The 24,048-nt window shown below is 33.7% G+C and overlaps 1 protein-coding gene across 1 annotated transcript in view; it reads right to left on the reverse strand.

Moving 5' to 3' along the window:
- Positions 1-24,048, reverse strand: part of ETNK1 (ethanolamine kinase 1) — a 68,418-nt gene that overhangs the window by 20,282 nt on the left and 24,088 nt on the right. The window contains exons 3-6 of the mRNA XM_040488656.1: positions 15,328-15,468; positions 13,004-13,146; positions 3,789-3,872; positions 1,476-1,636 (exon numbers count right to left, since the gene is read on the reverse strand). Of these exons, the coding sequence (XP_040344590.1) occupies positions 1,476-1,636; positions 3,789-3,872; positions 13,004-13,146; positions 15,328-15,468 (529 nt within the window). The remainder of the gene's footprint in view (positions 1-1,475; positions 1,637-3,788; positions 3,873-13,003; positions 13,147-15,327; positions 15,469-24,048) is intronic.

Below are 24,048 nucleotides of genomic sequence, written 5' to 3' on the forward strand. Positions count from 1 at the left end.
TAATATTCCTCATATTAATATAGACAGTGGCTAAACAGAACTATGTAGGTAAATTTTGAAGTTTATTAAGTAACGTCATGAGAAAGAAAACCCTACATTCTCTACTTTAAGATCATGCTTAAATAAAATAAATGGGAACAGCAGGCATCCTAGGACCAGCTGGAGAGCAGGCCATTAATTTAGCCAACAGTTCGCTGAAAATAGATATCAGAACAGAAGATGAGTCAAGTTTCAGCACACCCTCTTATTTCAGATGTATTCTGAATGGCTCTGGGAAAATGCTGCTCTTAAAACAATGGAAAAAAGTACACCCATGAGCCATCAACAGGGTTTATTTGTAAAGACAACATAGCAAATATTCCCCATGTGAATTGAACCAAATTGTATTAAAACTAAGAAGAAACAGCTAAAATAACTTCAACCTAGTATTCAATTGTGTAACACCTTAGCTGAAAGCTCATTCTAATTCATCACACCACTCTCAAAAGATAATTGAACTCTTTTTTAAAAAATAAATGCACTCAAGAGTACAGAAAAGTGGGTCTTAAAAATAATAATAAAGCATTAACACATCAAAGAAGCTGGAAATAACTAACTGCTTATCAAAAGAAGACCAAGACAAAATACTAGGTAAGTTATGAAAACATAATTCTATTCCTTCCAATCTACTTTTATCATCTTAACAGTAAGATGTGATGATTAAATGTACTGTGGAGGGACACCTGGATGGCTCAGTCAGTTAAGCGTCCGACTTCAGCTCAAGTCATGATCTCACTGTTCATGAGTTCAAGCCCAGTGTCAGGCTCTGTGCTAACAGTTCAGAACCTGGAGCCTGCTTTGGATTCTGTGTCCTCTCTCTTCCCCTTCCTCATTCGTCTGTCTCTCAAAAATAAACAAACATTAAAAAAAAATTTAAATGTACTGTGGAAAGCCTCGTTTCCCATAAATCTTTCCTTGATTATATGTTTTTTGTAACATAAAGAGAATAGATAGGATATAAAAAACTGCTTCACAATTAATCCTAACTCTAGCTAGAATCCATTCATCATGTAATTACTGAGCACTTACCATGTGGGTAAGGCACTGTTATTTTAGAGGTTAAGAATAAAATAATGAATAAAACAAAATCTCTGTCCTCAAAAGCTCCTTAATATGGGAGTTGTAAAAAAAATCATGTTTTGTCCTAATTTTGAACAAAAATACACAAAAGATGATGAAAATTAAAAAGCTTTTTAGGGGCATGTGGGTGGTTCAGTCGGTTGAGCATCCCACTTCAGCTCAGGTCATCTGACGGTTCCGTCAGTTCGAGCCCCACATCGGGCTCACTGCTGTCAGTGCAGAGCCCACTTCAGATCCTCTGCTACCTCTCTGTCCCTCTTCCCCTGCTCCCTCTCTTTTGAAAATGAATAAACATTTTTTTTTAAAAGCTGTTTAAATTATATTAAGAATCTTTCATTGTTAATATTTAAACTTACCAATGCAAACTGATTGACCTGAATGAAGAGTATTTCAACCTCCTTTTCAGTGACTTCAGTCCCAAAGCCTTTATACTCTTTGTAAGCTTCAAGGTAAGAACGCAGCCACTGGCCCTGTAGTTGTCTGTCTGGATAGAGACTATAGTCTACATCACTCACACCTGAAATGGAAAAAAGGAACACTTAAATTTTTAAAAACACGGTATCTCATATATACTTGAATAATTCCTAAAGTAATCCTAAAATAACTAGATGTTAATAGCATTTATTAAAATAAACCAAAAAATCTAACGTGCTGAAACTTGAATCCTAATGTATGACCTGTTTCATTATCATAATCAATTCTCATTGCTTCAATTTCTCCTCAAAGTGTGAAGCTTGAACCACCCATATCAGAAGCCCCAAATCTTCATTCTAACAAGCACCTCAGGAGATTCTTAAGCACACTAATATTTAGAGCATTTCCTAGAACTCCAGCTCTAAAAACATTTTTTACCATTACTCACAGGGTAAGAAATACATTTTACATTGAAACTTTATACATTCTCCTGGTACTAAGTTCCACAAAACAATATTTACCCTAACTACTCCTTCCAACTCGGATACCTTCTATGTCTTTTCTTTTCCGCTGCTTGTTTTAAAATAATCACCCACCAAATCTGGTTTTAAGATGTGCTATTTGAAAAAGAGTAACCTAGGGGCACCTGGATGGCTCAGTCAGTTAAGCCTCCAACTTCAGCTCAGGTTATGACCTCGTGGTTTGTGAGTTCAAACCCCACATCGAGCTCTGTGCTGATGGTTCAGAGCCTGGAGCCTGCTTCGGATTCTGTGTCTCCCTCTCTCTCAGCCCCTCCCCTGCTTGTGTTCTCTCTCAAAAATAAACATTAAAAAAAATTTTTTTTAATAAAAAAAGAAAAAAGAAAAATAGTAACCTAGAAAATAAAGTTTATACTATTTTGTCTACCCCTCAGTGTTCTTCATGAGTTGGTCCAAACTTCACTTCTCTGGTCTTGTAAAGTCCTGTATGCTCCTCCATGAGTTTTATATCCTACCAACATGTACACTCACCTTGAAGTTTTATTCCTTCTTCCTGCAGCGCTTTCCTTTCTCTTCTATCTGCACATCTCAAATTCTACCTAACTTGCAAACTTCAGCTCAATTTTTTCCTACACAAAATCATATTAGGATCACCAGAGCTTCCTCTTTTATATCTACTGCAGTGATGACCCATTATACTAAGATGGATATGGTGATATCTCATTATATGCACAGCTGCTTTCCCTTTTAATATGTATAGCACATGTGTGGGGATATAGGATGTATATGAAAGGTCTGGTGTAGGGAAATAACTGAAAACACATAAATTAAAACCCTCTCCAACTTCTTCCCAGTTTGCTAAGTATATGTAAATATAAGAATGCATGAATGGTAACAAATACAAATTCAGCAATGAAAAGTTCCTACTAGGTATAAATCATCCAAGAGAATTTTCTAATCTTTAGTTTTAGAGCATTTCATGTTTCTAAATATAGTCATAAAATGTATTTTTAAATTAATTCCTTTTAACATAAAAAAACCTAAAACTTTTATACTTGACAGTGATAAAAGATTAATTTTCAGGGGTAAAATGACAAGGCTTTCCATTATTCATAGCCAAAGACAAAATAAAAAACAAATTATTTAGCTTCTTAGTTGTCCAACATTCCAAAGCTCAAGTACAAAATGGAAACAACAAACGCTTTTAAAGGATTAGAAAAAAAAAAATGCAAATCTAAGTTCTCTGTATTTTACTGTGACCTTTGGTGAGTTACTTTCTCCATGTGTAAACTGGAATATAACCTAAGTTATATTGTTGTGGAGGGAAAAAATGAGATTTATGAAACACTCTGCATTATGTCAGGTCTTAATGTTAACCACAATGATTATTTATTATTTTCCTTAAAGGATTAGGAAAGAGTCATCTCCTCTTTCTTCTAGTAATAAAGAAAAAAGTCAGTAAAGGGTTAAAAAATGTTGTTCCTACTCCCAGGTGAATTTCCCTAAAGATAACAAACAAAAACAACTCTAAAAGTATCATTTCAGTTAAGCCTCTGACTCTTGATTTCAACTCAGGTCATGATCTCACAGTCTTGAGATCTAGCCCCACACACTGGGCTCCACACTGAGCATGAAGCCTGCTTGGGATTCTCTCTCACCCTCTTTTCTCTCTGCCCCCTCAAAATAAATAAATAAACATTTAAAAAAAAAAAAACTTTTTTAAGTATCACTTCAAAGTTATACATGTTGCTCCATTAGTTAAGCCCTGGATTTTACCTGCAAATTCATTGAAATGATTTCCGATATCATATGCCAGGTAGTTGTATCCAGAATATTCATAATCAATGAACTGTACATCACCTATGTGAGACACAAAAAAAAAGACATAAGAAATCATACAAGATCAGAAAATCCCTATGCTATTTGTAATTAAATAGCTTCCAAAATTTTGTCTCATTGTATGTGCTTGGTTACATGCACTTGTGAGACAATACAGGGTAAGGCTGTGAATTTTATGGCAATGAGCTTTACAAAATTCAAATTACATATCGTCAACAGCTTGTGAACATTAATGTCCACTTTATTAAAGAAAAGTCAAAGTATAATTCTCCAAATTCAAACAAAAGCAAAATATGTCTTTCACCACAAGGGGGCATCGGATACTTAAAAACTCAAATTTAATTAAAAAATAAATACTATCTTTGGAAATTGTTAATAACCTGTGCAATTTTAACAAATCATGATACTCCAAAAGTGAACGGACAAGCCACTTTACATATACAAATCAAATATAAACTTTAATAGACTTGAATTCTGTGAACCCTGCAGTTCTGCTATAATATTTGGTCAATTTAACGATATTCCTAATTTAAGAAATTAGTTGCTATAAACTCATAATTTCTAGGAATGCTACATAACTAAAATTTACAATAGAATACCTGAGCAGCATTAAGTTGGTTGTTTTATCTTTTAAAAAGAACAAAGGAATAGTTGTGTGTGAACTTTTTTTAATTTCAGAGATTTTTATATAAGCTAAATTCCTATTCTAAATTAATGCTAAATATATATGTGTATTTCATTACATTTCTCCCAAGATAAAAGGCAAAGTCTGTCTGTCCAGGGGAAATACTCCTGTTCAGGAACTTTCATTTTTGAGTACTAAGTATAATAGAGTGTTTGTCTCAAAGATACAGGTCTTTTTAAAAGAGAGACAAGAAAAAGTTTTTGAAAGAGAGAAAGAGCTAAAGAAATTAAAAAAAAAAATCAAAATGGGTCACTGTCGACACCAGGCATCACAAACTCAAAGGCTTAAGGAGCCATACAGTTAAAATGGATACACGCACAGAGATGGTTGTAAGAATAGTTTCTAAGAGGCTTATATTGAGAAAATGCATAGCATATGCCTTAGTTACACTGTCTTTTAAACATCAAACTGAAGTAACAAAACAAACTCCTGGTCCACACACTCTGGAATTTCCCAAATAAAAGAGCTTTGAATGATACTATCTTGATATGGATATGTATGTTTAATTTAGGGGTATATGTTGATCATATTCAAACTCTACATGACACAAAAAAAAGCAAAAAAAAAGGTCTAATGTCTCAGCATTTAATATATTAATCCTAAACTTGTATAAGTACTAGTTAGGTCTAGAGTAAATTAAGTGAGCATCATCAGAATATCAAAGCCCAGTTAATTAAAATCTATATGCATACTGATGAAATAAATATAAGGTTCTAAAATATAAGGTTGGTGACTACAATGAATCACTGTTTTGAACCACCACAAGTATTATAATCTTGAATTCAAAAAACTATCCCACAGAAAGTCTTAAAGTTAATCAAATCACTTTACTAAATTGCAGAATGGGGAGGGAGAACATGTTTTAAAGTTTGTTCTGGGTAACACTGGTAATAAGAGGGTGAATTCCACCATCACAATAAAATACTCTGCAGCCATGAAAAAAAATTTTAATTTTCAAAAATTATTTGATGACCAGGAGAATTACATGAAATGCTACATGAAAAAAAGATACAAAATAGTAAACACAGTGATTCAAATTATTAAACTATGCCCAGAGATAGGGAAAGAACATAATGCACAGGAGAAAAAAAGATGAATGGAAATTAACCAAAACAGTATGTTTCAACTGGTTTCATTACAGGTGATAGACAAGTGACCTTTTTCCCTTGTATTTTAAATTCTTTACATTAAACGTTACTTTTAGGAGAAAAGAACCCAATAGTTTAAAAAGATTAAGATGAATTCTCTAAGTAAAACTGTCAATAGATGAAGAGACTAAACCCAATGATTTTGGATATACCTATCCACCCAGCCTTTAAGAAATCAGGATTCAAGAAGATTCGACAAGTCGCACAACTGAGCCAACCAAACCGTTTTATACATATTTTTTTAATTGCAGCTGTTGATTGCTTTAACTCTTTAGACACAAATTCTTGTAGAGCTCATATTAACTCTTACATGCCAATAAAAATACACAGCCCAGTCCTGAAGCTTACTTTTGCCACATAAACAAAAGCTTCAATTTCAATTTTCAAAATTATATTTAGAATTTGGCAAATATAGTTAAAATGGCAGGTAAAAATCCCTGCTTACAAATACAATTTAAATAAGACATAGATCATTTTAACAAAAGTTAAAATCTGTTTCAGTATGAAAATTTTAGCAATGACTGTAGTAGCATTAATTCATTAAAACTAGCCTTTATTTTTAAATGCAATGTTGAGTTTATAAATAATGAAATTTAAAAAATAAGAAAATGAAGCTAACAAGATACAGATGAGGCTGTTACCAGGCTCCGTGCATGTGAACAAGTGATGCGATAAACCTCCAGTCAGTGCGTTTAAGAAGCACGGGGTGCGCCGCCACATGGCAGCAACAATGGCATACCTAATCTGTAGCAGATGAAGAAAATTTGGCAAACTCACATTTTACAACACACAAAGCTTAAAAGGAAAAAAAATTTTTTTTAAAAATCTGCATTAACTATTCTTTTTTCAAACTATTGCAAACAAAGTGGAACTCAACCTTAAATTTAATATTCTGCAACAAAATAAAATTAAAGAGGCCTACTTCACTTATTTTGGGTGCCAGAAAAATCAAATTACTAGGAAATGCTTTCCTAACAACAGAAAATATACTGAACTTTTTTCTTATATAAATTTAATTTCTGATTTCTAAAATCACCAATTATTTAGAGAAACATCCACATCACTATTAATAATTAATAGTTCACAGGGCATGACTATCTTGTTAATTCTTTAAGACACGAATTTGTAATTGGAGTTTCAAGGGTAGGGGAAAAAATGAGACTACTCCCTCAAAGTTTTTATAAAATCTTATGTGTATGTTCATTTTCTGAAGGCAATCTCAATCTTCCAGATTCTAAAAGGGATCCCTGACCTCTAAAAAAATAAAGCAGCACTGCTTTAAGGCCTAAGACCATGTATCATTGATCTTTATATAATAAGGCACACTGCACATAATGGGTAAAACATAAGATTAATGAATAAAATTATAACCTGGATTTTCAAAAACTATGTTTCTTTTTATGACTTTATTTTTTGTATGGCTTGAGAGTAATAAAATCCATACATTACTGGGTTTAACTGTTCAAATCTCAGTATGGCTGAAAACAGTCAAATTTTAAAGTCCTTTGAAATCAAAAAATTTAGTTCATTAACTAAGGCTATATAATTCACATGCTACATTTGTTTGGATACCTTTATTTTGCTAAGGGGAAAGGGATAAAAATAAAAAGCAAAATAACCAATATGAGAACCTGAAAATCTTTTCAACTCACTCTACTTGCTCTGCAGTGTTAGGTAAGGCAGAAAGAGAACAAAGAGAAAAATAACCATGATTTCCTACTGTTAGCAAAATGCTTCTTCTCTTTTACAGAAAAAGGGAATATTCTGCTCTGAGAAACTTTCCCTTCATCCCTCACTCTGGCGTCCAGTAGTACCTGTGTACACCTTCACCATGGCGCTCATCATTCTGAATGTAAATATCTGTTTCATGATCTGACTCCTCCACTACATGGCATATGGCTTCCTGGAAGGACAATAGGTCCCTTCATCTTTCATCACGCAATCCACAGAGCAATCTCTAGCACACAGTAAGTATTCAAATGCTTATAAACAAAGGTTTGGCAGAGAATGCTGAGACACAACGATTAACATACGTTTAAATGGGAGATGGGGGAGAAGCAATAAGCATGAAACACTAAGAATGAACGAAGAAGCATGGCATTTCTGACATTCTTATCCAAGTATATGATTGAACATACAGTGGGAATGAATGTATGAGTAAAGAAAAACACACTTATCTAGTAATTATTTTAGGCAGCTCTTCCTTAATAGTTCAGGCTTTTACAGTGCATTTAAGCTTTTTACTGATTTAAGGATATTTTATGCTAAATAGTAATCCAGAATACAAGTTAAAACAAGGTTAACACTATCTTTCATTAAAAACTCCACCCTGGAAAATACAGGTTACCAAATACAAAAATAAATTTGTATTTACTTAAATTTTAAAATAAAACCAACAACAACAAAACTCTATGTCATTAAAATACCAATGAAACAACCAAACCACAGTATCTTTCACAAATAATAATACACTGGGTAAGATTTAGAGTCAATCAAGTGACTGAGAATGGTGCCTCATCCATTTTCTCTTTACATTGTGTAAAACTCTAAAGAAAAACCTGGTTTACACCATAATTCCCAGGAAAAGATTCCTTTTTCTTCCATTCATTTGTATTTCTTTAAACAGCTGTAAATCAGCTTCCTGTATTTCACAGAGAAATAATCAATGATTGCCATCACTGAAATTTAAAGTTCTATATTAGATCTTTATATGAGCTTTTATGAAGAAATGGGGGAGAATAAATGAAACAGCCACCAATAAACAGAGCATCAGACATGAGAAAACATACTGAAAAGCTTTAGCAATTACTTCTAAAATAGCAGTTAAAGAGTTAGCTGAAATTAAAATATTAGAATTAAAGTTGGTTAGTCAATAAGCAATATTACAACTTGTTCTACTTCATATAAATTTTTTTTTAATTAATGATTAATATAAAATACAACTGGTAAGTCTTAGTTCTGGAACAAGAACCACTGCTATTGGGTTTTCTTATCATGTAATAAATTTTATCATCATTAAGTATTCTTTCCTTACCTTTTTAAGATGTCATTTCACTGAAGGCAAGGAATGGGCCGCTGTTTACCAACCACCTAATTCCTGGCACTGCCTAACATTTCAAAAATCTTGATAGTTACCATCAACTTCAGAAAGGAAGCTCACTCTTCTCCCATGTTCCTGAGTCCTGTCAACTGACATGGTGAGAACAGGTAGAGGCAGTGTTTCTTCCTGTGATGCCTACTATCTCCTGTTAACATTCACAGGTACAAAAAGCCTATGAACTGCAGGGTGCTCATCATCCTGTGTGTGTATAAATATGTACTTATGTATACATACACACATACATATATACATTTTTAAACTTTACTCAAGTTACAGTTAAGACAAAATCTGTAAGCTGCACCTAAAGACAAAGTGAATTGTCATCTCACATCTATGAGCCATAATTACCCTATTTACAAGACACAACCACTAGCTTACAGTAACCACTCTTTTTCAGAATCAAATACATTTTGTAAAATGCATCCTACAAACATAATAAAGGGGTTGGCAAACTACATATGCTCAGGCCAAATGCAACCCACTGTCTGGTTTTGTAAATAGTTTTACTGGAACACAGTCACACACATTTATTGATGTATTATCTATGGCTCTGTTAGAGCTACACTGCAAAGGAGACTATCTGGTACACAAAGCCTGAAATGTACTATCTACACCTTACAGAAAAAGTTTGCCAACCCCTATTATAACAGCAATAGCTGGGAGCTGCTAGTTACCTACTCCAATGCTATACACTTGTATGCATGATCTAAAATCTTTCCAGGAAACATATGAAGTAGATGTTAGAAATAAGTTAGGAATAAGGCAAATTAAATTTCTAGGCTATCAGAAGTATAACACTGCCTGGAAACCCATTTAACATGCAGATTCTTAAGCCCAACTACAGAAATTCTTGTTCAATTAGTCTTAGATAAGACTCAGAAACATCCATTTTTCCCAAGTACCCTGGGTGATTCTGGTGCAGATAGTTAAGTTCAAATATAAACAGTTCATAAAGAGATAAAATGGGGACACCTGGCTAGCTAAGTCAGTACAGCATGCAATTCTAGATCTCGGGATTGTAAATTAGAGCCACATTTTGGACACAAAAATTACTTAACAATAAAATTTTAAAAGATAGAGAGAGATAAAACAATGTGTCTAATACCACCTACTTCTGTATGTGACTGAGCAGGGGTGTGAACCTAAGTGTGCTTGGTTCCAACATCTATACCCTTTCAACTTCTCTTAGTTGTAACTAAGCTTTAACACATCTACTTTTAAGAGTTACTTAGGGGCGCCTGGGTGGCTCATCGGGTTAAGTGTCCAACTCTTGATTTGCGCTGAGGTCATTATCTCACAGTTCATGAGTTCCAAGCCCTCATCGGGCTCTGTACTGACAGCACAGAGCTTGCTTGAGATTCTCTCTCTCTGCTCCTTCTTCCCTCTCTCTCTCAAAATAAATTAACTTAAAAAAAAATTACTTAGAAATGTTTAATCCAGTGACAATATACAAAATCTAAAGTATTATGGTGAACAAATACATGTGGAAACTTCAAGATGATCCAGTATCAATTCATGAAGTTTAATAACTAAAATCTGCACTTCTGAGAAATTAAAGGTCTGAAACATACTAGAGATACTAAGCTTGATGATGTCAAAGCCAGTCCCTTGGCTTTCATCTTATTATGTTTACATATTTATATCTCATAAGTGGGTACAAAACACTTAAGTCCTGAGCTCAAATCACATGAATGACTTAAAAAGTGGTAACAAATTAAACACACCTATGATAGGATATGCAGCTTAATCACTTATTCTATGTAGAAATTATTTTAATCTCAAAAGACTTCACACTTGGGCTTTTAGATACCATAACAAGGTCACTAGTTAAGATAAAGAACTTTTGCCGTCCCTATTTCTAATTTTAATTATCCTCCTTAAGACTGCGGCTGTAAAAATTAATGCTAGTTTAATTGTTTGCTAATTACATTTACTAAATGTATAGAATTTTACAATTTTTTAAGCATGAGGCATGGTAGGTATCTCCTCCTTATAACTAAAGGTAAATATGTCATACAGTTATATTACTTCAAAACCATTAGCTCCTAATTTGAAACAGATAACAATACAAAGAACAAACCTCATGCCACACTTCCATGACCTTTAGATTCTACTGAACAACATTCCAACCCTATTTGCTTAATACTATGTATCAACTAATCACATAGCAATTGACTTTTTTTTTTAATGGATGCCATAAAGTCCAAACTTGCCTTCCTAACAGACACTGTTAAAACCACTGGTAAGGAAAAATAACAGAACATATCCATAACTAACACACAAAATATAACCACAAAGACAAGAAAAAACAAATGGTACACAATAGACTTTCTGAAGAGAGGAAAAATAGATCAAAATAATTACATTTGTTGAACTGTGAAATTCATTCTTTCTGTGTAGGGAAGAAAAATTAGGTAACTCTTGGTAAAATAAACAAATGACAACATAGGAGTCAAACTGAAGCATAAAGATTTTGTTTGAAAAATGAGAACTTTTCATATCACTGATCAATAGTTTAGATAGGCAACTGATTAAATAAAAAAGTAAAAATGTATTTTTTTAATGCCTAAGACAAAGTAATCTGATTTTTTTGGTCCCTTGTATTTTAGTTTCATAAACAAGATTGTTCTGTGAAATGAATATGCAAAAGAAACTTATAAAATAAAAATATGAAAAGTTAAAACTATATTCCAAAGGAAATAACAGATTCTCTTTGATTAACTTGCAGTTAAAAATAAAGCTGAGTGTCCACTTCAAAAGTAAGATGAAGTCCCTCACTTGAAATTCCATTATAAAATGTGTTATTTGGTCTTGCACTGAACTAAAAAGCTAACACATTGTTTAATGTAAAACTAGTACTCATGTCTCACAAATGGCATTGAGATTTGGTTACTAGTAATAATGCAGTATATACATGACAAATGACAATTATATGTAATAAATGGACAATATATAATGAAGGACACTGTCAAGTACTTCATGTTTTAGGGTATACCTTAAGTTTTTTTAAAAAATATTTCTACACCAAAACTTCAAGACATTCAAACTAAAGATGTTAGCTCACTGCATTTAAAAATAGAATCTCTAATCCAGATAAAAATATAAAATATAACAGATACTCAGACACGTTTTTGAAAATATGTGCTTCAGTCTACCATCCTTGACAGTGCTCTTTGGTTGACTTTCTTCAAGCTAAAGGCAGTTACAAATATTAATAACCTTTCCATTAGAACAGTCTCGACTTACAATCTAATAAGAATGGTCATAAATAGCAATTTAATAGAATTATGACCATTTAATCAGAATTCTTTGACTTTAGCATCTTCACAAAAACACTTTTGACTTAAAATAATCTTCCAACTATAATGACTACTCTCAAAACTGATTTCCTTTAAAATGCAAGGGTCAGAGTTTCAGACTTTCTGGATTAATACTAAACCTTCAGCCAAAATTATATTTTTTAATTTCAACTTATTACTAAAGGGAAATCTATGCTTTAGCAACCAAACCTCAAACCACTTTATCCAATAATATAATACAACCAAGAGTTTCTTAAATATGGAAACAAAGAATTTGAATACAACAAGATATAAACAATCACAGAAAAACATTTCACCAAAAAGTATCACTGTCTATACCTCAAAAATGTTAAAACTATTTACCAAAGCTTCATGATTATTAGTTGAGTAGGTACAAATTTCAGCAAGTACAAATAACATTCCCTCCATATGTAGCTCTCTCCTTATCATCAAAATATCTAATAAATCAGAATAAAGAGGTAATAGAGAACCTGGAGACAAATTTGTTTCTAATACTGCTGTCCTCCCCAACACTGAGAAAATTATGTATTTATTAAAAGCAGTGCAATGTCAGTTGCCTTTTCAATAACTCCCATTACAAGCAGGTACATTTTCAAACCATAAATTACCAAATAGGTTTTACAGTTAAATTTATAAACAAAATCATTTTATCATTTTTCATTTAATTCTTAACAAGAACCACAAGCTTTCTAAGAAACGTATTTTATACAACTATATAAAGAATATATTCCTAATTTAGCAGAGTTACCATGACTTTTTGACCTAAAAGAAAATAAAGACTTCATGAATGTTTTTAATCCTAACATCTGAATTAAATTTATTTACTGATACAAAGATCAAAGGACCATTAAGAACATCAAAGAAATCAACTTTACTTACTGCTAAAGTCAGATACCTACCTTGTTTCTCATTGTAGATTATATTCTTACACAATAGGTCATTATGGCAAAGCACAACAGGGGACCCCAGGTTGGAAAGAATCTCCTTCATCCAAGTCATTTCTTCCTGAAGAATCTGAGAGCTTGGGATATCACTTAAAAACCTTTAAGTTTAAAAACAAAAAAGAAATTACATCCTGTTTACATTAATGACTTTTTCAAGTTTAAAGATTAAAATCTATTTTTAATAAATTCTTTCCATTCAATACCACAGATTCCTGAGTTAAAATAAGCCAATTATTCTAAAAGTTGGAATAAAGGAAAATCTTTACAATGAACTTAATATGAATTAAAAAAAAAAAAAAAACACCTAAGTAAAAAGGAAAGTAGAAAAGTAAAAAAATCAATTACTATAAAATTGGGGGAGGAAAGGAATACATGACATATATACATATACTTAATAGCTAACATTTACTAAGCTCTAATTCTAAATGTTTTAGATTTATCTCTAAGACACAAAGAGTTCAATAAAAAGAGGTTTAAGTACATTATTTAAAGTTATAAAGACAGTTTATTAAAGAACTAAAACATCTATTTCAAGTTTAGAAGGGTGAATGCTAACTTTACCTATCAAAGTCAACAGGCATGATCTACTATTGATAAACCAAATAAATTATATGATAATCATCAGGTATTATCTGTGATAATCATATCGTCGAATACTCCCATTATCTATTATAGAAATGGTCTGAGTAGTGAAACTAGGAAGTAGGGTAGCTAGGGTGGCAAGCAGGACTACAGATTATGACTTTTGAATCCTACACTCACTCTTCTGTACCATTATGCTATATTTATATTCACTTGATAAAAATAAAACAAAACAAAAATAGAATGCTACCACTAACTCTTCCAGGGTACCATCTGGCTTACAAAATTGCTGTTAGTTTACACTTTCTCTTTCCTTAACACTTTAAGCCAAGTTTTCTTCATTCTTCCTTTACAGTCTCTCAAACTACTCTCTTACTTTTCCATTTTATAATGGACTCTCTATCAATTTAATTTTAATGAATCTATCTATTCAAGTGATTCCTGCATTTTCCCACTACTGCCATTCTTCTCTACACAGATTCCAAAAGTAATCCTTACATGCATGCTCTTTTGAAGACAGTGTAACTGTTCAAGAAACTATGTAAAATCTATAGTGTTGAATAGAAATAACTAAAACTCAAAGGATTGAACATGATAATTACAATCATATACAAACAAAAAGGAACCAGAAAAATATGAAACATACTTCTCATACTTTGTTTTTAATGTTTTAGTTGTGTATTATCTATGTATACAATATCTATGTATTTTGCATATACTATCTCAATCCCCATAAAAACCTTAAAAGGTAAATATACTACTCTTATTATTTCCATTTTACAGACGAGGAACAGGTAACAGTTCCAGGTAACAGAACTGCAACAGTTCTGCCCAAAGTTACACAGCAGAACTGTTAAATGGCAGAATTAAGGCTTCACCCTAGGCAATCTGGACTCCAGAATCTTGTGCTCTTAATCCACACAATACTATGCTGCCTCCGAACTCTGCATTATCTTATAAAGTCAAGAAAATCTTACATTCACCATTGCCATCTACTTCGTTATTTTTAAGTGACATTCCCCCAAATTTTTTAATAAAACAGTTATTTCAAAAGAGGATTTTGTGGGGGTTTCTGCTGTCACTTCCTGAATATCTAGCATACTGGACACATTTACAGATGTTTGCCTAACCCAAGTAAAAGGGTATACTGTCCCTATCAAAGTCTGACAAACTACGCAAATAAAAACACATACACTGAGTGAATCAAACTAATGTGTGAAATAATCCAACTCAACAGAACAATAGTCATTTTTCTCTAATGAATTATAAAAAGTAAACAGAAAGAAGGAAAGCTCTATAGGTCCTGCCTGCCTCTACTGTCCTTAAAATGAAAAATTCCTGAATAGATATAAAGGGGAAAATAAAATTCCTAATTTTTATACTAGTATTAATCACACTGTATAAAAATGTGTTCATATAACTTAGATTCCAAATACTAATTTACAAGTGTTTTTATATAAAATATAATGAAGTGCCTTACTTTTTGAACCTAGGGAGTCAGTTTTACAAAAGCCAAGTAAGACTCCAGTAATTGAGGGGCACCTGGGTGGCTAATTTAATCAAATGCTAATTTAATCAAATACTAAGAGAGCAACCAAGCCAGATTTTATACACAGAAACCTTGTAAGCTACCTCTAAAACCCTATTATGTATAGCAAAACAAGGTAAAACAATTTCAAATGTAAAAGTAATTTTACCTTTTATTAAGGTCTTCATCTGCAAATCCTGTAGGAATGAGAGAGAAATATTTTCCCATCTTTAGCCATAGATTGGATTTGGGAATCCAGCCATTGTGTGCATGGATAGCATGGATTTTAGCAAGCTGACGTGCTATGAGTCTGTTTTAAGACAAAACAGCATAAAAAGAAAATGTTAAGTATCATAGGTTTTATGTCTACTCGTGGGTAAACTAAAATAACTAGTATGCATTTATTTTAGAACAGGATTTCATTTTAATCTTATGTAAGAGTCAAAATTAATTTGTCAAGGCAACTCTCAGAAGGAGAGGCAAACAAATGATTAAAGCATCAGTAGGAAAAAAACACCTACAATTGATACAGTGAATAAATGTTATATCCAAAAGGGGTTGAGTGTCTAGAAGTAAGTGGTCTATTCTGATTCCATAAACAATGGTTAGGACCAGCAGAACAACAAAAAATTATAAATGATTTCAAGGCTCATATTAGACATTAATCAGCAATACATTTAAATTGCGCTGTTTAAATAAACTTTAAAAAAAAAAAGGTCTTTTGATGTCAGAATCAATCTTCTCAATTCAACAAAATAATTTGAAGCTATGTATACATGTATCCATGCTATCTTTTTATCTGTAGAACCTAGAACAGCAAACGCTAATATAAGAATAAGCATGCAAAACAAGTTAAGTTACCAAACAGCCTATAAAGACTAGCAGATGGGAAAAATGACTTAATAGTAAGTAATGACTTAATAGTAAGAACTTAAAAATGGCTAATTTTGAAGATGCTCACAATCTAATGTAATGCTCTTCAAAGTACAAGTTTTAGGAGCTATGACAGAGCGCCATCTAGAATGTCTGATGCCCCACCTCAGATCTACTGAATCACAATCTCTGAGGGTGGGACCCTGCACTCTCATTTTAAACAAGATCTCCAGGTGATCGAGGTGATCGCAATACACTGTAAAGTTTGAGAAACACTGATATAATGCTCCAATTCCGCAGCCTGGCTCTATACTGAAATCAAACTTCAGAAACATACACACATACACATCTACATACATAAATAAATAAACGCCAAGGTATTACCCTTAAAAATTCTGATTTAATTGTAGTACAGCCAGGGCATCAAGATATTTAAGTTTCTCAGAGGACTCTGATATGCAAAAGTGTTTGAAAACTGCTGCATTAAAGCACACAATACTCTAGCACTGTAGTACTGTGATTACACAGTTTTATTATATTTTTATAGTATGGTGAATATTCTTATGTACCTAGTTTCTAGTAATAAAAGAGTTCTGATTTTCTTTTGAAGAAATCTCCATTCCCTTCACTTTTAGTTCATGTGGTTCATATAGAGCTGACCTCAATCCTAACCCTGTATCACATCTGTAGCACTAATTTTAGGAGTTAGAATATGACACAGAATTGCCCAGAGCATTCCATTCTTCCATATTTGTTCCATGATGATTGGTTCTGAGCATATTATTCAAACTAAGCCAAAGGGAATTTTCGTTGATGCTTCTGACTGGTTGAAACTATTAGAAAAAGAAGAACTCCCCTGCTCCCTGCCCTCCTCCCACCACTGCTAAACTGATTAGATAGGCCTGTAATTGCTAATAATAATAATTGCCATCTTTTTTTTTAAGGTTTTATTTTTAAATAATCTCTATACCCAACGTGGAGCCCAACCATACAACCCAAAGATCAAGAGTCACATGCTCCAATGACCAAGCCAGCCAGGTACCCCTATTACTGCCACTCTTAAGAAAATTTGTAAGACTATAAAGCTAACACAGAATAAAAGAGAAACGTGATACTGCTCTAATGACAATGTTAACAGTCCCCGGATCCACCCATGCTTGAACTCAGTATCCTCAGCTATATGCACCAATAAATCCCTCCTTCTTTAAGTCAGTTTGAATTTTCCAATTATCAAGAGTCCTAATATATTACCAAAATATTACACAAATTAGATTACCTAATACATTACACAAAATATGTGCGCCTTGGTTCATATCTCTCAAATCAGCAAACATTGCTTTACATAAATTAAATAAGTATTGCTTGACTGACCTTCCCCCAGACCATATATATATATATATATATATATATATGTATTCATGTCTATATGAATATACACACGCAAAAAATCTAGTTTTAGCCAATCTCTCTCTCTCTCACACACACACACACACACACACACACACACATACACATACATACATATAAAGGTAGGCCCAAATGCATATATGGTACTTTAAGCACCAAGAAACTTAATGAAAAAGTCAGATAACAAAACCAAAACAAAGTTTTGTATATATACACATACACATACATACATATATACTTACACATGCACGTGTATACGTGACACATACATCTTAAGCCCATTAAGAGCTGATTTTAAAACTTTAAAGAGGAAAGCCAGGACCAAAAGGCTTGAAGAAAGGTACAATCCATGTTACATAAACTCAAAGGGCAATCTATGTCAACCAAACCTTACGTTCTAGAAATGTTTACTGAACAAATGAGACCAGTGCTTCAGGAGAAGGATCACATAGTAGAACACGTATTTAACACAGACAAATTTTATTTGCTGTGGTTTTTTAAAATAAGTGAATAGTAGTGTCATTTTTCATAGTTTCACCCCAAAGTCTGTACGAAACCCTGATTTACAAAATACAAAATGTAGTCTCAGAAGTTATCCAATTATCAATTAGTCAGCTGAGAGTGACTGAAATGACAATTCTACAGTAAATACTTCAAAACTGAATAAAATGTTACCCAAGGGGCTCTTAGAATTTAAGGGAATTTGTTAAACATGAAGAGCTACTAGAAGAGAAAGCACCTACTAATTTTGAGTGCCTTCAAATTTTCTGACAGAAAGGTGGGTAACGGGCTGAGCCAGGATTTGGAAGATTGCATGATGCAAAAGCCAAGCCTTTCTCACTATAGACACCCCCCCACCAGAACACTACGTTGAATTAGTTGGATTTTCATTCTGACTCTGCCATTGTTACTTTCGGTCTGAACTTAAATAAGCAAATCATTTCATTTCTGAGTGTCAGATTCCTAATAAGAAAAACAAAATTATTGGGGGGAGAAAGAAAAAAAAAGGTAGAAGCAACCCAAATGTCCATCCATGGATGAGAGGATAAACAAAATGCAATACATACATAAAATGGAATATCTGACTTAAAAAGGAAGGAAATTCTGACACATACTACAAGACAGGTGAACCGTGAAGACACCCTACTAAGTGCAATAAGCCAATCAACAAGACAAAAGTGTGATTCGACTTACATGAGGTATCTAAGGCAGTCAAATTCATACAGATAGAAAGTAGAATGATGGCTGCCAAGGCTGGGGGTAGGGGAGAATTGGAAAGTTGCTGTTTAATGCATATAAAATTTTAGTATTATAAGATGAAAATAACTGTGGAGGCTGGATGCAAAACCATGGGAATGTACTTAATACTACTTAACAGTATACTTTAAAAATAATAGAGGGCAAATGTTATATGCCTTTTTACTGGCCAGCACCTCCAACAAAAAATTTTTTTTTAATTAAATAAATTAAATGGTTATACAGTTCTTAAGACTTGATTAGAGCAATTCAGTTATTTTCTCTTAGTAAATTTTACATACAACAGACAAAAAACTACAAAAAAATCTCCTCAATAATGTAATTCTACACTACTTAATAAACCATGATGTTTTGGGTTTTTTTTTTTTTTTGAGAGAGCATATGTGCATACAGGCAGGGGAGGGGTAGAAAGAGAGAGGGAGAGAGAATCCCAAGCAGGCTCCACATTGTCAGCCTAGAGCACCAATGTGCCTGAATCCACGAACCTGAGACAAAATCAAGTCGGGTGCTTAACTGGGCCACCCAGGCACCCCTAAACCATGAATTTTTATTTGTATATATAACTGGGGCGCCTGGGTGGCGCAGTCGGTTAAGCGTCCGACTTCAGCCAGGTCACGATCTCGCGGTCCGTGAGTTCGAGCCCCGCGTCAGGCTCTGGGCTGATGGCTCAGAGCCTGGAGCCTGTTTCTGATTCTGTGTCTCCCTCTCTCTGCCCCTCCCCCGTTCATGCTCTGTCTCTCTCTGTCCCAAAAATAAATAAACGTTAAAAAAAAAAAATTTGTATATATAACAAAGTAATCAAAAATTACCTCAAGATTTCTGATTTTCACTGTCATAGATTGGTCCTTCTTCTACCTGGTCTCAGTTAAGTAAGGCTTCCCTGCACTAATATCAAGGCAAATGCTACTTTAAAACCCCACACTCAGTAAAACAAAACATTTGAAAATTTCAAGGCTTCGGAGAACTTCTTAAATATTCAATAATACTAATTGCTCCCACTCTTGTAAGCTTTCAAAAAATTAAGAGTATTATAACAATAACAGGAATTTTTTTAATTGAAAAGTAATCTCTAATCTTACCACTCCAATAGAGCTTGTTTCATTTTTACATACTCCCTTTGGGTTTTCACATAAGCAAATTATTGTGTGATTGTAGCAAAGTTCATCTATTAAGTGAATTTTTTCCTCTTAGGCCTGCATCAGCCATTCTGCATTATTTTAGACAATATCCAAAATTATGATTTCAATAATAGTACATTTATTTGTGTTTATATGCCTTGGTTATACCTGACTGTAAGAGTTGTCATGATAGAAACATACTATATAACTTTATTTTATGATTATATATTGCCCTACTGATTTCCAAGAGAACATTACCAATATCACGTATAACCCACAATGTACAATGTACCAGTTCCGCTACAATACATACAACATTGGAAGTGTTTTTTACTTATGCATTTTGATAAATGTGCAATAATTGATTTTAAACTGCATTTTTCCCATGATGTCTGTTGCTGGGTGGGTTTTTTTACATTTTTTTTCAAGTTTTTATTTTCAGAGAGAGAGAATGAGCAGGGGAGGGGCAGAGAGAGGGAGAGGGAGAGAATCCCAAGCAGGCTCCACACTGTCAGTGCAGAGCCCAATGAGGGGCTTGAACTCATGAACCTTGACATGACCTGAGCCAAAATCAGGAGTTGGAGCTTAACCAACTATCACCCAGTCTCCCCCAAGTGGTTTTAAATTAAACTATAGCCAGGATTCCTAGCAAGAGGCAAGTAAAGTATTAGAGAAACACCTGATGAGAAAATTCCCAAACATCTGTGAATTTTAAAAAATTTTCTGAAGGTCTCTCCAATACTTGTTTGCTACAGAAAAGTTCAAATAAAACATGTCATGGTAAACTTCCATAAGCTGAATTACTAGTTAAGCATTAACTTGGTACAACTTGTCTTTATCATACCATTCTCTCACAGCCTCTTCCCTGCTCTGCCTTTTCCTGTAAGGTTCAGTTTAAATGAGATCTCAGGTGAAACACTGCCGAATTTACCCAAGTATACACAGTAAATTATCTGTACTTTTTTTTTTTAAAACCTTTTCTGTTTTCTGTGTATACTATTTAGCTTACTTTTTTCCAAGATTATTGTCCGTCACACTGCAAATTACTAGGAGAAAAGGGATTGTCTGAATTCTTTTTCCTTCTCTAGACTAAACATAAATATGTATCAAATTTTTATATTCAAAGTAAATACTCTATTACAATCATAATATACACAAGTGGCAAGTAGCTATGCCTGAAGGAGCCAAAGCCAAGACAGCACCTTGGACTTTGATCTAAGGCTCAATCAGCACTTACTGAAGCTCTGATTAATCAATCAGTCCAGACTGTTAGCTGCATATCAAACTTACCTAATAACAACAGCTCAAAATGTGACACCTAACCCGAAATTAGTAATAAGTCCTTATTTACTAAATCAAATCCTTTTACCATAAATATATGAAATTCATTTTCTAAAGGAGAAAAGCTAAATGCAAGCACATCAATCATCCCAAATTTACACCCCTAACCTCTTCTTGGGGCTCCAGAATTATCATTTATTCAATTGCTTACTCGATTTTTTTTAAAAAGTATTCCACTGTACATATTTGAAACCAGTAAAAACCATATTCCCTTTTAAAATCATATAATTCAGCTATGACCTTCTTTCAATTAGCTCTTCTTTTTATATTTTCTGTGTTTTACAGTAATTAACAAAACCTTCTGGGGGTACCTGGGTAGCTCAGTTGGTTAAGAGTCCAACTCTTGATTTCAACTCAGCTCATGATAAGATCAAGACCAATGCTGGGCTCTGCACTGACAGCACAGAGCTTACTTGGGATTCTTTCCCCACTGCCTTTCCCCTGCTTGCACTCACTCACATGCACGCTCCCTCTCAAAATAAACAAACATTTTAAAGGAGAAAGAAGTTAAAAAAACCTGAACACTTATATATACCATAAGAGAATTACACTGTAACTTGAAATAAATTTAATAGGAAAAAAGGTAAATAGCTAGTGTTACTACTTATAGTGTCAAATAGCCATATCCTTACCTGTCATCTTCTTTGCTTTCTTTTTCAACCTCCATTCTTTTTTTCAAAAATATGAGTCAATTGGGGGTGCCTGGGTGGCTCAGGCTGAGTGTCCCACTCTTGATTTTGGCTCATGTCATGATCTCATGGTTGTGAAATCGAGCCCTGTGTCAGGCTCTGCGCTGAGCATGGAGCCTGCTTGGGATTCTCTCTTTCCATCTGCCCATCCCCTGCACACATGGATGTGCACATGGGCTCTCTTCTCAATAAATAAATGAACATTTAAGAAAAAACTATAGGTCAATTCAATATATCATTCACTGCAAGCTAAGTGTCATAGAACTTAATTAAATATATTGTTGGGGCACCTGGGTGGCTCAGTTGGTTAAACATCTGACTTCAGCTCAGGTCATGATCTCACAGTTCGTGAGTTGAAGTCCCAGGTCAGGCTCTGTGATGACAGCTCAGAGCCTGGAGCCTGCTTTGGATTGTGTGTCTCCCACTCTGCACCTCCCCCACAAGTGCGCGCTCTCTCTCTCTCTTAAAAATAGGCATTTAAAAAATAGAGACACAGAGAGAGAGAGAGAGCGCGCGCGCTCTTTGGTCTCTAACAGCATGGGTTCTTTTTTTAATGAAATGTATATATACCTGCATTAGTATCATACATATTCTAAGTAGATCTAACTGAAAGTACAGGAAAAGGCTTCTATATAGACTTTTTTTTTTTAGAGCAGTTTTAGGTTCACAGCAAATCTGAGAGGAAGGTTCAGACATTTCCCAAATGCCCCCTACACTGACAGAAACATCACCTCCTTGAGTATCAACATCCTCTACCAAAGTGGTACATTTGTTACAACTGAAGAACGCATACTGGCATATTGTTATCACCCAAAGTCCATAGTTTACATATGGGTACACACTTGGTGTTGTACTTTCTATGGCTTTGAGCAAATTTATGACAGGTATCCACCATTAAAGTATCATGCAGACATTTTCACTGCCCTAAAAATTCTGTTTCACCTATTCATTCCTCCTTCCCTACTAACCCTTAGCAACCACTGATTTTTTTAGTGTCTCCATTGTTTGGTCTTTTTCAGAATGTCATGTAGTTGATTTAATGCAAACATTTTTATGACATGGTATTCAAATACCAAAATGAGCCTTAACAAAAATTCAGTATTCTTGATCAAAAATTGTAATTTTCCATCTTTCTACTTAAGATTACATACAATTATGAAAAGCTTTCCCTTTAAAACAGAAATTCTATAATAAGCTTAACAGCAATGATTTAATTATAGAGAATAATCACAAATCAATAAATGGGGGAAGCTGCATTTATTTTCTTCTTGAATCTTTTTCACTTTACTTGTAATAGGTGGAGTAATAAAGGCCTTACTATTTTCCTTTACATTTTATGTTCTTTTCACAGTGAGTAAGTAAAAAGATTAAGTTACTCATTATCTTCTGGGATGTACTTGTACTAGGCACATGACTAATTACTTAAAATCTTACTTTTCTCATCTATTAAAATGGATTTTAATATTATCTATTCCCTAGGATTATTGTGAGTTGACTTTATTAATACACTTAAGGTGTTTTGGGGTGCCTGGCAGGTTCAGTCAGTGGAGTGTGCAACTCCTGACCTTGGGGTCATGAGTTCAAGCCCCCCATCATGCATACAGTTTACTTAATTAAAAAATATATTTAAGAAAATGCATATACATAAGGTGTTCAGAACAGTGTCCAGTTCATATTAAGTGTTGTATCAATATCAGCCACCATCATCACTTTAATATATCATTTCTCCAATTAATAAAAATTATAACATACCTGTTACTCTATTACCCATTACTCTATCTTTTTTAAAAATATTAGTTAAAAATAAAATCTTCAGGGACGGCTGGATGGCTCAGTTGGTTAAGAATCCAACTCTTGGTTTCAGCTCATGTCATAATCTCACAATTCACGAGTTCGAGACCCACTTGGAGCTCTGCACTCAGAGTGCAGAACCTGTTTGGGATTCTCTCTCCAGCAATCTCTGCCCCTCCTCTGCTCATCCTCCCTCCCCCCCTCTCTCTCTCTTTCCCCTCCAAAATAAATAAACTTTAAAAATATAAAGTAAAATAAATCTTAACTTTTTAATGTAAAATGGTCTCTTCAAGAAAGCTAAAATAAAAACTAAAACAAGGGACTACTCATGAGTATTAAGTACCTAAAATCGCTTAGTTGAGAAAGATTCTGAAATCTCCCATGTTCATGAGGAAAGAGTTCCAAGACTGGTTA

The sequence above is a fragment of the Herpailurus yagouaroundi genome, unplaced genomic scaffold (genome assembly GCF_014898765.1).
Source record: "Herpailurus yagouaroundi ecotype Mexico unplaced genomic scaffold, PumYag 166, whole genome shotgun sequence".
Taxonomy (NCBI): Eukaryota; Metazoa; Chordata; class Mammalia; order Carnivora; family Felidae; genus Herpailurus; species Herpailurus yagouaroundi.